The sequence below is a fragment of the Dermochelys coriacea genome, chromosome 3 (assembly GCF_009764565.3).
Source record: "Dermochelys coriacea isolate rDerCor1 chromosome 3, rDerCor1.pri.v4, whole genome shotgun sequence".
Lineage (NCBI taxonomy): Eukaryota > Metazoa > Chordata > Testudines > Dermochelyidae > Dermochelys > Dermochelys coriacea.
The window spans coordinates 167,379,597-167,395,903 of NC_050070.1; the positions used below are offsets into that span (position 1 = coordinate 167,379,597).

General features: G+C 43.6%; 1 protein-coding gene across 2 annotated transcripts in view; it reads right to left on the reverse strand.

Moving 5' to 3' along the window:
* Nucleotides 1–13,545, reverse strand: part of CENPF (centromere protein F) — an 80,790-nt gene extending 67,245 nt beyond the window's left edge. Inside the window, exons 1-4 of one of the 2 annotated variants that reach the window (XM_043511756.1) lie at nucleotides 13,408–13,545; nucleotides 13,351–13,370; nucleotides 7,189–7,395; nucleotides 4,566–4,762 (exon numbers count right to left, since the gene is read on the reverse strand). In XM_043511756.1, coding sequence (XP_043367691.1) covers nucleotides 4,566–4,762; nucleotides 7,189–7,350 — 359 coding nt within the window. In that variant the 5' untranslated portion in view covers nucleotides 7,351–7,395; nucleotides 13,351–13,370; nucleotides 13,408–13,545. Of the gene's footprint in view, nucleotides 1–4,565; nucleotides 4,763–7,188; nucleotides 7,396–13,350 lie in introns of both variants that reach the window. The other variant, XM_038397357.2, reaches the window with a different exon arrangement.
* Between the last annotated feature and the right edge of the window lie 2,762 nt (nucleotides 13,546–16,307).

Genomic DNA, 16,307 nt, shown 5'->3' on the forward strand with positions numbered 1-16,307 from the left:
GGCATTCCAGTGCTATATTCCCAAAGACTCAGCATTCAAAAACTCAAAAGAGGATAACTGGAAAATAAACGCAGAGGGTATTCATGGACCAACGACATTTGGTGGAATGGTAGTTTTGAGCCTGTCTAATGAGCGGTGGGCCCAAATTGTCACAAAGCTGGGACAATCAGTGGTTCTAGAACTTTTAGATGCAGAAGTTCATTCCTAGAGTTGCATGCTCAGCTCACCGCAATCCCCCAGCACAGAAACAGCAAGGTGAAAGCTGCCCTTACAATGGAGAAACAAGTGGTGATTGCCGTATGAAATCTTACAAACACCAGTTTGCTATCAATTAGTGGGGTAATCAATTTGGTGTTACAAAAAGAGATCAATGGTAACAACACTCATCATTGAGGTATGCAAGACAATAAAGTATACCCTGCTGTACAGGGTAGTTAGGCTAGGCAATTGTGGAAAAAAAAAATGGATTCAACAAAACAGGATTTCCCTAAATGTGCTGGGGTTACAGGTGGGGGAATATCCCCATTCTGTGCTCCCCCTCCCCAGCTTCTGAGCATATATTTAAAAAAAAAAATAATTTCAGAATGTATGCAGGCCTTGGTAGATCACAAGGGAAAGGTTACTGACAAACATTAGCTGGTTCAGAGAAATTCGGGACACCCACGTTTTTAGAAACACTGTGCTTTTTGATGTATTGAAAGCAGACTTCCCACTCCATCCAACTGGAATTAATGAAGTTTCTGTGCCAATCATAGTTTATGGAAACTGCCTACCCTTAATTCTCTGGCTCAAGAAACCATATACTAGCAAGCTGGACAGAAGCAAAGAAAGATTTGACTCTCACCTGTGCAGCTGAAGAAGGAATGTGAAGTGGACAGAGTTGGAAGACAACAAGATAGGTGGAAGGGTCTCATGCCAAAGCTCCATATCAACAAGTAAAACATACTCAGTTCTTACACAATGCACAGCATTCAGCACTATCTGATGAGATCCTATTGCCAGGGTGGATGAGTGAGGGTGGACAGACTGGATCTAAAATAGGCTAGCTAACAGTTGCATTGCTAACACGGTTCAGGTAAGGGAAGCTTTAAAAGCTTACTTCGACAGTAGGTAATAGTTTCAAAGAAACAGGGTTAGGCTATTAATAGAACACGTGTGGTTTTTTTGAGATATACCTGACTTTTAAGGAATTTGTTATTGAAGTATGGAAGCTTGTCAATGTTTCTATGACCATCAGTATAGTACAGGTAACTTACTTCTAGACTAAATTAAAGGCTAGCACTTCTATAATATACATGTATTGACTTTAAGAGGTATGGAAGCCTTTCTGGTTGTATTACTTTCTAGCACTGCAATACCAAAGAGTCACAATAAAGTTGCACCCACTTTCAAGTATGTACTTTATTAACACCAAGGCATGCTAGACATACAAAAAAAAATTACTTATAACTTTACTAGCTACATACCTTGACTAGGTACAAGTACAACATGCAGACTAGATGTCAATGCATCACAGATGATTGTATGTGTAATCAAAGTTCTTTGTTCCCTAACATGTTGTCCATGGGAGTAGAATACAGAGGGAACTGACACAAGGGGATGAGGTGTCTATGATCCCTGCCAACACCCGATATTTATCCATGCTTTGGAGTCGGTGAACTAATTCAGCGAGATCCTTAATGCTCCCTGATCAACAATGTGTTTGAGCAGCTGGGTCAGCAGCAGCAGCAGCATTTCTTTTTGCATCTTTGTCCTCCCTCTCTTCCTTCAGCAGCTGTTCACACCACTGCCTTATTGCTCTTGCATTTCACTTTTACACCTGCATAACCTCACAGAGCACATCCTTCTTTATGCGCTTCCTTTTGGCTCTGACAGTGACCAGACATCTGCACAGGCGTTAGGGAGAATCTTGAGGAGAGTCCCACTATCAAGGTTAGTGATAAAGAGAGAACTGTTAGGTGGAGAGGAAGGGAGGTGGCCTTCCATGACATAACTGTTGAGCTACTCAGATTTTCCTACCTTGTACATCATAACTATGTGGATTGCCTCTAAATTACTAAGGCAAAATGAGTGCTAGACCTTACATGGAGAGTAGGGCAGGTTTCTTAACCCAATGCCTTGGAGGAGGGGGTGGGGTTCATTCTGATATATAAAAAGGATAGCATTTAATAAAGGCAACTGCACTTATCAAGGGGCATGACTTCCTGAAATGGTCCCAAAGTGGCAAAGAAGGAGCTGTTTAAGAGGCCTTAGTATGCCCATGGAAGCATGCAGCCATGCTCTTTTCCGCAATAATCCTCCTCAGAGGTCCGGGCAAAGTGTATTTTCAACAGAATGTTTGGGTAAGTCTTACATACTACTCCCTGAAAAAAAAAGATCTGTGAAATTGTGCCCACAAACCAGAAAGCTTTGTGTGTAAAAATTAACAGGCTGCTCTGTCTGTACCTCAAAGCACCGCAAGTCACCAACTGATGGCGTGCCAGCTTGCTTCCTTTCTCTGGCCATACTATTCCATGAAATGTTTAAAATTGAACGCGTCTCCCCTTTGTGCCCACTGTATCTGATCCACGTGGTATGTATGCACTTGCAGTTCAGGATGACTTTCTGCACTGTATATACTGCCATCAGATCAGTAACATTGCAGTGCTATCTCAACTGAAAGGAAGTGTAGGTCATGTGGTCTTGAGTTTCTAAGCCTAGAGTGCATTATGTTTCAATTCATTGTTTATAGTGCTTTGCCAAGCTACATGTAATGCCTTAAAGTGCAGATTTGTTATTAGAGAATGTGTGTACATGGATTCTGTATGTAATTGTAATCCTAGGATATCAACTTAATGAAGCTAGTTATCGTCAATTGTGTCTCATTGACTTTGCTACAAACAATTCTGCCTCCTGTTACTATTGATACAGTTAGAACCTTTACAGTAAAAATCTTGTTTTAAAAGAGATGTTTTCAGTACACTGGTCTGTCTTTTTGAGAGGAAGATTTGATTATAATGTGGGCACTATATCTAGATTTGGGTACAGGTCCTGATAGAAACTAGGTGAGGTGCAGATCAATTTGGGAAGGTTGAGAATGGAAAAACCCACACCAGAGTGTCTGTTACAGATGACTGACAAAGTAGGGAATGTGGAGTAATGGCTGACTGTTTGCAGCCATAATGAGGGGTATGCGGAGATATATGGGAAATACCACCTCACTGTCTGCACACAAGTGTGCATTGCCAAAAGTTATAGCATATCAGCAAACAATAGTTTATTTAATGGGATATTAACCACTTTCACCTATCTCACTCTGCCTTCACCCAAGGAGGAAACATTGATGCATGTCACGGCTAGGTATGAAACAGCTCCTGGCTGTCACCTGCCTTGCTGTATCCCTCCTTGTCCCCACCTTCCTGGTCAGGGCCAGATACCTCTTGCTCATCCATTACTACAGGGAGGGATTACCTTCTCCTCACCAGGACACAGAGCGTCCACAGGGTTACGGGGAGGAGGTAGGGCCCCTCCAGAATATAGTACCCAGCTCACTATGAGAAACAGGTCATGCAGGTGGCTTCAAAATTCATCTTTTCTTCACCTTCTGGTACCACTGCCTCAGCTCCTTTTCCTTTATGTGGCAGTGAAATTCCTCTCTGACAAGGCTGAATTTTGCCATAGCCTTCACCCAAATGCTGTAAATATTCTTGTTCCATCAGGAGTGCTGTAGATGTGTCTGCCTATGCTCTTCCCCCCCACAGTGCAAGGAAACTGAGCACCCCTCTCCTGGAATAGACAGCAGCATGAGACAGAACTAGGAACCTACATTCAGTGAAAATGTAGCAGGGAACATATTGGCATTTAAAAGCGAGGAGAGGACAACTTCCAGGTTGCTGCACCCTGGACAGTGGAGTTCAAGAGTGCTACCAGACAGACAGTCACTCTGGAATGGAAAGTTGTGTTGTGGGATTGAAGGTAGGGGACTGCTTATACTGGTACAGGTATATGTGCATCCATAAGAACTATACTGGCAGGGGACTTGTGTCACTCTGAAAAGAGAAATTAATGCCAGAAAAAGCAGAAGATTTTGTTGGAGTAGAGAAAATTAAATGTGGACACACCAAGCTGTGCTATAAAAGATGAATTTTGCCACGACAACTTTCAAGTGTTTGGGCACTTATTTAAAAGGCCTTATCTTGACAGGCAAAAAGTATATATTTTTTTCAATCCTGGTAAGCTAACAGGTTTGAAACATTGAATATTTGGCCCTTTCTTTGTTGGGGAAAAAAGTTCCAGTGTGCTGAGTACCTATGAATTCCACTGAGCTCAGTAAGAGTTCCAGGTGTGCATTACATCAGATAATCAGATGCCTAAGGTGGGACATCAGGAGCCTTGTTTTAGGCACCCAGGTTTGAAAATTTTGGGCACAAATTCAAACGTCTATTTAAATATGGAATACAGTTAAATTAAAATAAGATAAAGTGGATGAAGACAGTAATTTGACAGTCATTTACATGTCTAAGCAAAATAATATTTAAATGGGATAACAGCCACACTTAAGTTAAAGCTGAATAGTATGGTCTCACCTTTTAAGTTCCTGTTCTAGTCTTTCAATTTGTTTCTTGCTTGAAGTTAGTTGTCCCGCTTGATAATTAACTTGTGATTCTTTTACTTGAAGATCATGTGAAATTTTCTGCTTTGTTTTCTCAAGATTATCACACAATTCCATCAAGCTCTGGTTTTCTCTTTTTAGTGTTGCTCCTTCATTTTTTTCATTTTCAACCTAATTTGATCAATCAATTATAAAAAATAAAAATAAAAAAATCTTATTTTAAAGATTTTCATCAAGCCTGGGAATAAACATCTTTATTCAGTGTGAAGCGTGGAAACCACTTACAAAATTAACAATTTCTGCTTGATAAAAAGTAGTACTTGAATATTTTTATTCACTACATTTCAAAGGCCTGACAGCACTGAAAGTTTCAGTTACACGCAAAGCTATTTTGCTATTCTAACAATGTCCATATCACATTTTTGAAAAGGCTTCCCTGTGTAACATTTAAAATCAAAATATAGTCACCACAAGTCCATGTTAATTATTAATATTAAAACAATTTCTCTAATCAGTGGCCCCACACCAGTTCTTGAAAGACTTTATTGGCTATAAAAAACACCTATCCAGACCAGTAAAGTGCTTACAGCCCTTGCACGTCATCAGAAGAGCTAAACTTAAAAGCCATATGACTGATCATCTTGCCCCTCTCTCTTCAAATCTGTCAGTTTTAGCAACCAATTTTTCCTGAATGACTAGAGTTAGAAATCAATGCTCAAGTTGCATTGCCTCAAGATAGCAGCTGGAACAGCCATGTCTGATTTGAAGTAGGGATGCAAGATAGTAATCAGAATAATGCAATTTCAAGATTCTCTCTCTCATGAACTGTGTTGCGTTATGTAGCATTGGAAAACAGATTTGATATTTCCAGCCTTTGCAAAGTACACTGCATACATTCCTATCCCTGATAGTGCTTTTTTGGGACCATTCTATCAGAGCAAGAGGCCAGTGACAGTTTAAGACTGAATACACAGCAAGGCCTGGATAGTGGACTAGTGTAATTTTCATTCACCCTACTTTACACAGGTGTGAATCACTGCTCAGAGTGATTATTAGCACAAAAAACTGTTAGTGAGTAGTCTACATTTTACTAGTAAGTTAATTTTTTGATGGCAGCATTGACGTTATGCAGATATTAATCTGATCAGCTATAAACCTAGGTGTTATGGCTTTTTTGTGACTAAAGCCCTGATTAAATTGGAGGCTCTATACCTAGGAGTTAAATCCTTTTAGCTCAAGTGATAGCCTGTGCTAATAATGATAAGGTTTGGGGTTCAAACTATGCTGATGATGCATAAGTGGGGGATTATTACAGTTGTACATAGTATTTTTAAATTTTTAAGTCAAGATTGGATGTTTCTCTAAAAGATATGCTCTAGGAATTATTTCTGGGAGGTTCTGTGACTTATGTTCTACAACAGATCAGAACGGATGATCACAATGCTCCCTTCTGGCCTAGGAATCTATGAAAATAAAAGCAGCAATTTTTAATAGGCCATTGTAACAGAGTTTACTCCAGTACTTTAAAACCACCACACATATACAGACAAGTTTGTGTAAATTCTGAATGAGCCTGTTGCTGGGTAAAAAATAAGTTGAGCTAATCATTCACAAAATACCAATGAGTATCTAATATGAGAAACTGGTCGCAAATCATCAACATGACAATTTTGGTATGTTTATAAACATTTTATATAAAGTGATGAGTGTTCACAGATGTCCATTTGTAGAAATAATTTGTTTTACAAAGCACCCTGTATAATCAAAACAATTTACATAAAGGTCTTTTTAAAAAAATTTTTATTTTCCACTGTGCCTCATAAGATTAATGTTTGCACAGCACTCTAGATGCAGTGAGCTGTAGCTCACGAAAGCTTATGCTCTAATAAATTTGTTAGTCTCTAAGGTGCCACAAGTACTCCTTTTCTAGATGCATTGTATAAGTGATAGTTTGCTATTACCGTAGCACCTAGGAGCCCTCATCATGGACCAGTACTCCCACTGTGTTAAGCGCTGTACAAACAGAACAATAAGACGATCCTTACCCCAAAGGGCTTACAATTTAAGTACAAGACAAGGAAAAAGGGGAGAGTACAAGGAAACAATGAGAAAACATTGGTCACTAGGATAGGCGGCTTGTGTACTGAGACCACAGCTTAACTGTTAAGTTTTTGTAGGCATCACAGCAAAGGAGAGTTGCAAGGAGGGCTTTGAAAGAAGATGAAGGGACTTTGCGGATGGTTATGGGGAGCTCCTCCCAAGCACAAGCTGACAGTCAGCATGGGAGAAAGCACAAAGGTGCTTGTTGAAAAAATGTAACCAATGGATGTATTGTGGGCCGATTGAATGCAGAAGTTGACATTTCAATAGTGAATGGAAAAAAAAAAAAAAAAAAAGGGTGCCTAGGTTGGGGCAAGCCATGAAGGAGCTTGGCAGTTAAGACAAGCAGCTTGTTTTTTGCAATAGAGAACAGAGGGGTGCCAAGAGAGGGGACATGGTCAAAGCAACAGGCAGGAGAATCTTTATAGCAGCATTCTGAATGGATATAAGTGGAACAAAACTGCATTAAAAGTTACATGGTGCATTAAAACAATTACCTTCTGCTTCTGCTTTTGCAAAGCTGCCTCCAGCGATTCAAGCTGAAACTGTCTTTGCTGCCGTTCTTTTTTAAGCTTGTCTAGTTGACTTTCAAGCTCTTGAATCTTCTGAAGGGCCTTTGTGGAAAGGCCTTCTTTCCACTCTTCCACAACCCAGCTCATTTTATATCTGCTTTTTTTCTTAATACAAAGCGTATATCACTGAACCTGAAACACAAAGAGAACATTACTAAAACTGATTTTTAAAAGGCTTAGGTTTCAAAATTTTGATGTTTTTCATTGAATGCAATGAAGAATATGCATTTTAAAATTACTTCTCACTTTCATAATAAATTAACACAGGGCTAGAAAGAATTTTACTCTATGAAACTGTTATAACATTGGATCACATTCCGGTCTCTTGAACCAAGGTTAGCAATTTATATCTGGAGCATAGCTTCTAATTTGGACATTCTGATTCTTTAGGCTATATCTATACTAGAGACCTTACAGCACTACTGCTGTAAGGTCTCCCATATAGCTGCTCTATGCAGACAGCAGAGAATTCTCCCATCAGCATAATTAAAACACTCCCAATAAGTAGCAGTAGCTATGTCAGTGGGAGACGCAGCGCCATCCACATTGGCACTTTTGTTGGTGAAGCTTGCATTGCTAGGGGTGTGTTTTCCTCACACCCCTGACCAACAAAAGTTTTACTGACATAAGTGCTAGACATAGCTTATTAAATTAAGTTGGAAAAAAGTAAGTGACTTCCATCTCCTATAGGGATAATTTTTACTCTACTGGTCCCCACACTTGAGATGCATTTCAGAAAGATGCCTCCTACTATGTTATCTTTATGATCACACATGAACAGTTTGTTAAAGATCTTTCCATTGATGTGTTGCTATGCATGCAAAACACACACGTGTTCACTCTGAAAGCCTTGCTTTCTCTGCTGAGAAAAATGATACCTTCTTTTTTGGTCTCTGCTGTGCTTTTCTCTTTACAAGTTTTACAGTTTTTGGAAAGCAAAATAGCTGAGTAGCGGAATACAAAAATAGTTTGCAAGCACTGTTTCTACCAGCATGAGGCAAGCACTCAAATGTAAACATGCATTCAACTGCTGTGTATATTGACGCAGCTGTAAGATTACCTGTTTGTTCAAGATGAACTGTATTTTGATCTAATAGCTAATAAAGTAATCAGATTTTTGATATTAAGACAGAAAAAGTTTATTAATTATGAAGCACTGCAAATAATTGCCAGGAAAGCAGATATATAGATTTTTCTTTGTTGAGAAGCTATTGTACAACCAAATGAAAATAAGCACTTAGGTCTGGTGTACACCAAGTTAGGCTGATGTAAGCAGTCTTGTGTCAACATAGTTGAGCATGTGTTTACACTTAAATGGTCTCTCCCATTGATGTAAGCTCCCCATTACAGCAACACCACGTCCCCAAGCGACGTTGAACCATGGTGAACGTACCTAGGTCAATGCAGAACAAGTATAGATGCTGCGTTACCTTTGTCGGCACTAACAATCCTCCAGCAGCTGTCCCACAATACCCAACATTGACTACTCTAGTCACAACTGCAAACTCCATTGTCCAGGGATCAGAGACCAGAATGCCACCCCCTCCCTCTTAAAGTCCCGCAACTTTTTGAAATGCCTTTTCTTGACTGTCTCCCTAGCATTTCTCCATTCCTGTGTGCAACTGCCCAGCTGAATATGCCAGCCACATGTACTCCAGCTTGGAGTAAACAGGAGATATTGGATCTCCTGGGCCTCTGGGAAGAAGAGGCTGTGTAAGCACAGCTATGGACCAGCCACAGAAACGTGGACACCTATGAGCAAGTTGCATGGGGGAATTCAGAAGAGGTGCGACAGGGACTAGCAGCAATGCCATGTGAAAGCAAAGAAACTGCACCAGGCATATCAGAAGGCCAGAGAGGCCAACAGTCAATCTGCCATCACCACCCGACACACCATCGTGGATGACTCAGAGGAGCCCAAGCCACCGGCCCCTGGTGTGAACAGTGAGGGCGAGGAGGTAGAGGGGAAGTGAAGGATGAAAACCATGCAACCAGGGGATCCAGCTATGCCATGAGCCAGGACCTGTTTGAGATTTCACCCCAGCCCAGTCAGTCCCAGCAGCTGAGCACAGGCAAGCCCGATGCAGCATAATGAACCTTAAGTAAGTGTTTGTTTTTCCTATTACAATGGTGTACTTATGGCATCCCCAATTTAACGGGCACAGCTATCGAGTTTTCATTAATTCACTCGTATTAGAGAGAGGAAGCAATACAACAAAGAGGTAGCATTATCTGCTTTTGATTCCCCCTATAGAATTAGGCAAGAGGGGCTAGGTGGAGCAGTTTGTTTACGTACACAGGGACAGTTCCTTGTATCCTCCCGAGACAGCACAATGAAGAGCATCTCCGTGAAAGTTTTAATCCTCTGTCAAAGGTTTGGGATGGAAGCCTTATTTCTTCCTCAGTAGCAGGATGCCTTCCCATGCCAGTCAGTGATAACTTTGGAAGGCATCATTGCAGTACCCAGGCTAGCAATATGCGGGCAGCTTCAGAACACCAGCAGCAGCTGTGCTCTCTATATCTTTGTTACCCTCAGGAGTGAGATATTACCTAAAAATCACCACCACCTGTAGAAAATGGTGCCAGTATTCAGTAGCATTGCCCTAAACTCAGTTTCATGCAACTGAGCAATTCCCTCACCCCTAGCAGGCTGTACTCACCATGGCTGTTGCTCTGAGTGATGCTGTGCACAAGCACTCTAACGAAGTGTCAATAAGTACATCTTGTTTAAAACTTTTGGGGAGCAAAGGAAGGGAGTTCTGAATTTTAACTTCACTTTCCAATGTGACTTTGGTAGAACCTCAGAGTTATGAATGGATGTTGTTATGGAGGTTGTTCACAACTCTGAACAAAACATTATGGCTGCTCTTTCAAAAGTTTACAGCTGAACATTGACTTAATACAGCTTTGAAACTTTACTATGCGGAAGAAAAATAATGCTTTTCCTTTTTTTGTTTTAAGTAGTTTATATTTCACACTACTGAACTGTATTTGCCTTTTTTTGTCTCTGCTGCCGAATTGCATACTTCCAGTTCCAAATGTGGCATGTGGCTGCCTGGTCAGTTCTTAACTCTGGTGTTTGTAATTCTGAGGTTCTACTGTATATCAACAATGGTACCTATGTGTTTTATCGGAACCTGCTGCTGTTGCAGCCTTGAGAGGTTCCCTCTCCACACCCATAGAACACCTGAGTAACTGATTTGTTACTGTACAGCGTGACAACTAATGGAATCGGTGACAGTCTAATATTTGGTTTCAGAGTAGCAGCCGTGTTAGTCTGTATTCGCAAAAAAAGAACAGGACTACTTCTGGCACCTTAGAGACTAACAAATTTATTAGAGCATAAGCTTTTGTGAGCTACAGCTCACTTCATCAGATGCAACGAAAGCTTATGCTCAAATTTGTTAGTCTCTAAGGTGACACAAGTACTCCTGTTCTTTTTTAGTGTAATATTTATAGATTTACACCAAGCACCACACAATTCCCAACAGGCCCCAAAACAGCAGGACCAGGTAGAACACAGTACACAACGTATTACTATGGCTCACTGCTAAAGTGCTCTTTCAAAGCCTCCCTGAGCCGTACAGCTTCACTTTGAACTCTAACAGCCCTCATGTCTAGCTATTCGAACTCAGTCAGCCAGCCACTCCACCACCATCCTAGTAGCAACTTTTCCCCCTTGCTTCACAGATATTATGCAGGACACAACAGTCAGCTAAACCATTGGGTCGCCCCCCCCCCCCCGATCCAATCTTGTGACTAACCACCACCAGTGCCCCTTCTGTCTACCAAAAGCGCATTCAACTGTTATTCCACACATGCTGAGCTGGTAGCCGAATCTTTCCTTGGTGCTGTTGAGGTGGATGGCTTCATGAGTCAAGGGAAAAAGAGGTAGGTTGGATCCGTCCTCCCAGTATCACTACTCACATTTCATCATTGCCAATAGTAATTTGCCAGTCAAGAAAGTGGCTGATTATAACTTTCAACAGACCTGTGTTCTTAACAATGCAAGCATCATGCACCTTCTCTGACCAGCCAACACTGGTGTTGGTGAAGCATTTCTGGTGACCCACCAATGCTTGTATAACTGTATAAAAGTAGCCCTTTCTGTTGATGTACCATGTGGCAAGGTGCCAAAACAGGGATATGCATGCCATCTATCACCCCACCAGTTTGGGAATCCCATTGCTGCAAATCCATCCACTATGTCCTGCACATTGCCAAGAGTCATAGTCCTGCATAGGAGGAGATGATAAATGGCCCTGTACACTTACATGACAAGGGCGCCCACAATGGAGTTTCTGACTCCAAAATGATTTCCCACTGACCAACAACAATCCAGTGTTACAAGTTTCCACAGCACAACCACCACTCACTTCTCCATTGTCGTGCAGCTCTCATTTTGGTTTCCCTGCACCAGAGGGCTGAGGTGAGCTCAGCCCATAGATCCAGCAATGTGGCCTTGCACATCCAAAAGTTCTGCAGCCACTGCTAGTCATCCCAAACCTGAATTACAATGCAATCTCACCAGTTAATCCTCATTTCTCAGCCTCAGAACCAGTGCTCCATGAACATCACCAACAACCTTGAATTGGTTCTGACTATGTCCCACAGCAATCTCTCCTCCAAGAAAGTCATGTTTCCCACTCTTTCGATTCTTCTTATGGCTCTAGAAATACTGGAGGATTGTGCGTCCTGTGCTTGCAATGCTTATGAAAATAGCGCAGATTCCATGCTTCTGTCAGAAATCGCGGATGGCGAGGAGGACCATGCAGGTTTGTGGAATTTTTAAAAAGGCCTGAAAATTATCAGCTAGAGCAGCAGTCCCTAAGCTTTTGAGGGTTGCACTCTCACCCCCCTCCCCCGCCCGCATCCTCCCAGAGGTGGGGCCAGGAGCCGAGCTGTGGCTCCGATGAGGGGAAGGGGCGTGGGGACACATAGGAGTAAGGAGGCCAAGGCTAGGGCTGCAGCTGGAGGGGAGAGGGGGAAAAGAGCAGGTCCGGGGCCAGAGGCAGGGGCCCGCAGCCGATCTCACAGGACCCATACCCCGAGGTGAGAAGCCACTCCAAGCAGCAAGCAACAGAGAGAAGTTTTAAGCCACGCCTCACAGCTGGGGTTACATGTGTTATGAAACCCTAGCGAAGGCATGCCCTAAATTAGCTGTGTCCTGGGCTCTACCATTGAGTCTTATCCCAGAAGAGCTAGACATTCTGGAAGGCTTTCCATGAAGATCTAAAGTGAAATCCTCAACAATTTAATAAACAGCACCTTGGCCCTAATCATACAAACCTGTAAAGACTTTGGACAAGTCACCCAAGGTGGTACTAGGAAAAATGATAACATCCTACCAGCTGGCCAAATCGCTCACCATTTGCTACAAAGAAAGACGTTTTCTCAAAACAGCTGACAGCAGTCACAAGAAAAACAGTGCAACTGGAGTCAGAAGATGCTAAGCAAAGAGATCCGCACACAAACGATCAGTTTTTCCAAGGAGGCGTGTACACAAGGGGGGTTGGGAAACAGTGACGGGCTGGCACTTGCTCTGGAGTACCCGCCCCAAATCCGCTCCTAGGGGCCAGTGCCCTGTCCAGGCTGGGCCAGCACAGCACACTCCCGGTGAGCCCAGGCGGCCTGCTATGGGCCACGCTTACACACGCAACTGAAGCCAGGGCTGCAGCGGGAGGCTCGGGCAGAGCCAAGCTGAGGCCGGGCAGAGCCCTCCCGCCCCCCCCCGGGTCTCCAAAAACGGGAGCCGGTTTTACACGAGCCTTTCTAGGGACGAAGCCTAAACCGTAGCCCAGAGACAGGGGGAGAAGCGATCTCTGAGCGCCCGCGGGGAGCGGGCCCGAGACCCGGCGGTGCCCGCACAGGTGAGCGGCGAGAGCCGCCCTGGGCGAACCAAGAGAAAGGCGATGAAGGGCCGGGTCGAGGCGCGCCCCAGCCCCGCTGCCTGCGCGGGGACCGGCTCCGGCTCCGGCTCCTTTACCCACCCCCCGCGCTCCCGCCCCTCTCCAGACGCCGACGGGGGGAGGCGGCAGCGCGCGCGCTCGCTCGCTCGCACCCGGCTCCCCGCAGCCCCACACTCACCGCAGCGCTCGGAGCTGCCGCTGCCGCTGCCGCTGCCGCACCCGGACCCTCGCCCCTGCCCCTGCCCCTGCCCCAGCGCCGAGGTTCCAAAAGCCCGCTGCCGCACCGTCAGTTACACACATCCCGGGATAGCGCCGATTGGCCATTAGCGCAGCCACTCACAAAGCAGCCCTCCCCGTTGGACCAATGGGCTCAAACCGCAGGGCCGAGCCTCTTCGATTGGTGCGTTCGGAATGATTCAAACTCCATTGGCTGCTGCGGGAGGAGGGTGGGGTGTGATTGGCTCTGAGGCTGCAGCGCCGGCTATAGGCGCGGTAAGAGCCGTGGGCATGGGAGTTAATAGGTGTTTATTTAGGGCGGTTCAGAAGCAACAGGTCACCCAGTATGTCCAATGGGATGGGTAGATCCCTCACCAAAAACAGGGCTGTGTCCTATGGTGCTGTGAAGGGGCAGGATAAAGAAAGGTCGCATGGAAACAATGTGGTGGCATGGGATAGGGAGGGATGCCTCTAACTGTGCACATCTGCCCCCACCCCCTTTCCACACCACACCACAAGGGTTGATCCTGCAGTCTGAACTCATATTTACCTCAATAGGACTCTTGCATAAAGATCAGCTGCCTATCATGATGCCTACAAACCCCAGCCTGCTGATCCTGGCTAGCCAGGTGAAAAGCTGTGCCTGTTCTTTTCCTTTCCCTTCTCAGTTCTTTCCTTCCTCAAACCCCCATTTAAAGGGGAAAAAACCACCTCCACAATACAAGGTTTCAGAGTAGCATGAAGTGAGCTGTAGCTCACGAAAGCTTATGCTCTCATAAATTTGTTAGTCTCTAAGGTGCCACAAGTCCTCCTTTTCTTTCCACAATACAAGTTACTAAGAAAACTCTGAAAAAAGAAAAGGAGTACTTGTGGCACCTTAGAGACTAACAAATTTATTAGAGCATAAGCCAACTCTTCACCATACTTTACATCCTCTACCTGTCCTCTGTTTGTATTTTGAATTAGTAAGCCTTTTAGGGCAGGGAGTGTGTCTTTTCTGTGTTTATACACCACCCAGCACAATGGTCCCATAGGCCTTTGGGTGCTATCTTAATATAAATTACATACAAAAATACATTAAAATGGTGTTATTTAGTCTGGAAAGTCAAGCACTCAAAATGCCAAGTTTAAGGATGCTCATGCAACCTAATTCTGCCCCTTGTATATCCATCCTGTGCAGTGAATGAGGCAGGGTCCTGTGGCAAACACATCTGTGTTATTATGTAATTAAGGACAGTATTGTAATGCCTCAGGCACAAGGGGACTGAATTAAGGTTCCACAAGTAACTGTAAATCTGGTTGTGCAACTATAACAATCCCCCTGCCATCACCAGTGGGACTTTAACCTTTAGCAACATAGGACTATAGCTGGCAAGAGGAGAAAGCTGTTATTCCAGAGGAGGAAATAGACTAGTGGGTCTGACTGCTGCCTGGGTCTTGGGTGTGGTCAAAGGGGAGAGTTGAGTTCAACACTGGTATTTCTTTCTCTCTCTCTCCCTGTTCCCCAAGAAACTGGTGCAGCTCCTGCCCTTGTGGTACCCCTGCAGGGGGGATGGGCACTTGAAGCCATGTGCTAAATCCAGGAGTTGGTAGTGGGGAGTGTGGCCCATCTCTCTCTCCCTTCCCACCCTCCTTTGAAGTTGGCAGAACTCCAGTCCCACATAGTAACCCTTGAGGTGTGTGTGTAGGAAATGAACTACTGAGGCCAGATGCTGAGTCTGGTAGGATCCAGAGGAATGTGGGGAGGAAGATGTCCCATATGGTGTCTCCAGAGGCGCTGTATGAGATCCAAAGGGGTGGGACCTCATGCTGATCAGCTCTCTTTCCTCTTAACTCCCATGCCACTATAGCTTAGCTGGCTGTCCTCAGGCAGTGCCATATATCTGCCTCTGCTGCTGCTACTGCTTTGGTGGATGTATGAGCCCAACCTTCGAACGTTTGTGTTTGGTTATTCTTTTAGCCTACTGCCAACATTTTATTGAGGAACACAAGTGAAAGAAAGAAATAATGGAAAAAGACCTCAAGGGGTCATCTAGTCTATCCCTCCATGATGAGGCAGGTTTAGACCATCCCTGATAGATGTTTGTATAACATTTTCTTAAAAGCCTGCTGATTTTTAACTGTTTGTATATCAGCAAAAGCCAAAAGGAATTTCAGGGGACAAAGAAAAGGCACCTTCCTAGGCTAAGGGTAGTCTCACTGTTGAATGTTAACAGACCGCTGCAAACAATAGACGTGTGAGAACTTCTCAAAGGAATGATCTCAAAAATCCTTTATAACAGAAAGTGTTGGACAATCTAACTTTAGGGGTTACGACCAGTTCCCCTTATAGTCATTCCTCCTCCTCCTTTAACCCATAATTTGTCCACTTAGCCTTAATCCTTCTGAGCAGACCCACCCTTAAATCCACCAAGAACATATAACATTGGACAGAAACCTATTGTACAAAATAGGCCTGAAATGGCAAAAACAAAGCAAAATCCTATAATTCTTATCCTGAGAAAGACACACTCTTTATCCTGCATAATAATTAGTATAGCAAGGTCAACAAACAGTCAGTTAAAAGATGCAAACCAAATTCAGGATTAATTCGAAATTTGTTATAAACAGAAACTCAGAATAATTCCCACTATACTGAAAAACCAACTACAGTGCAACTACTAGCCTCAAATATACAGACATATACCATAGCGTATTTTGAAGGCTATGAAATTGAGCTTGCATATACATCAGCTAATTTTTTTCCCCAAACGTCATAAGAGATCTTTTCCCACATAACTCAAGTAAGAATTTAGGCCTTTGAGTAATATCATTTGCACTTAAGGGTTTGTCTGCACTTGCCATTTACTTTTTTGTCTGAAAAATTTCCAACTGACGTTAGCAGGCAGCGACAAGTGCCAGCTTTCTTCTTTCCGGTGG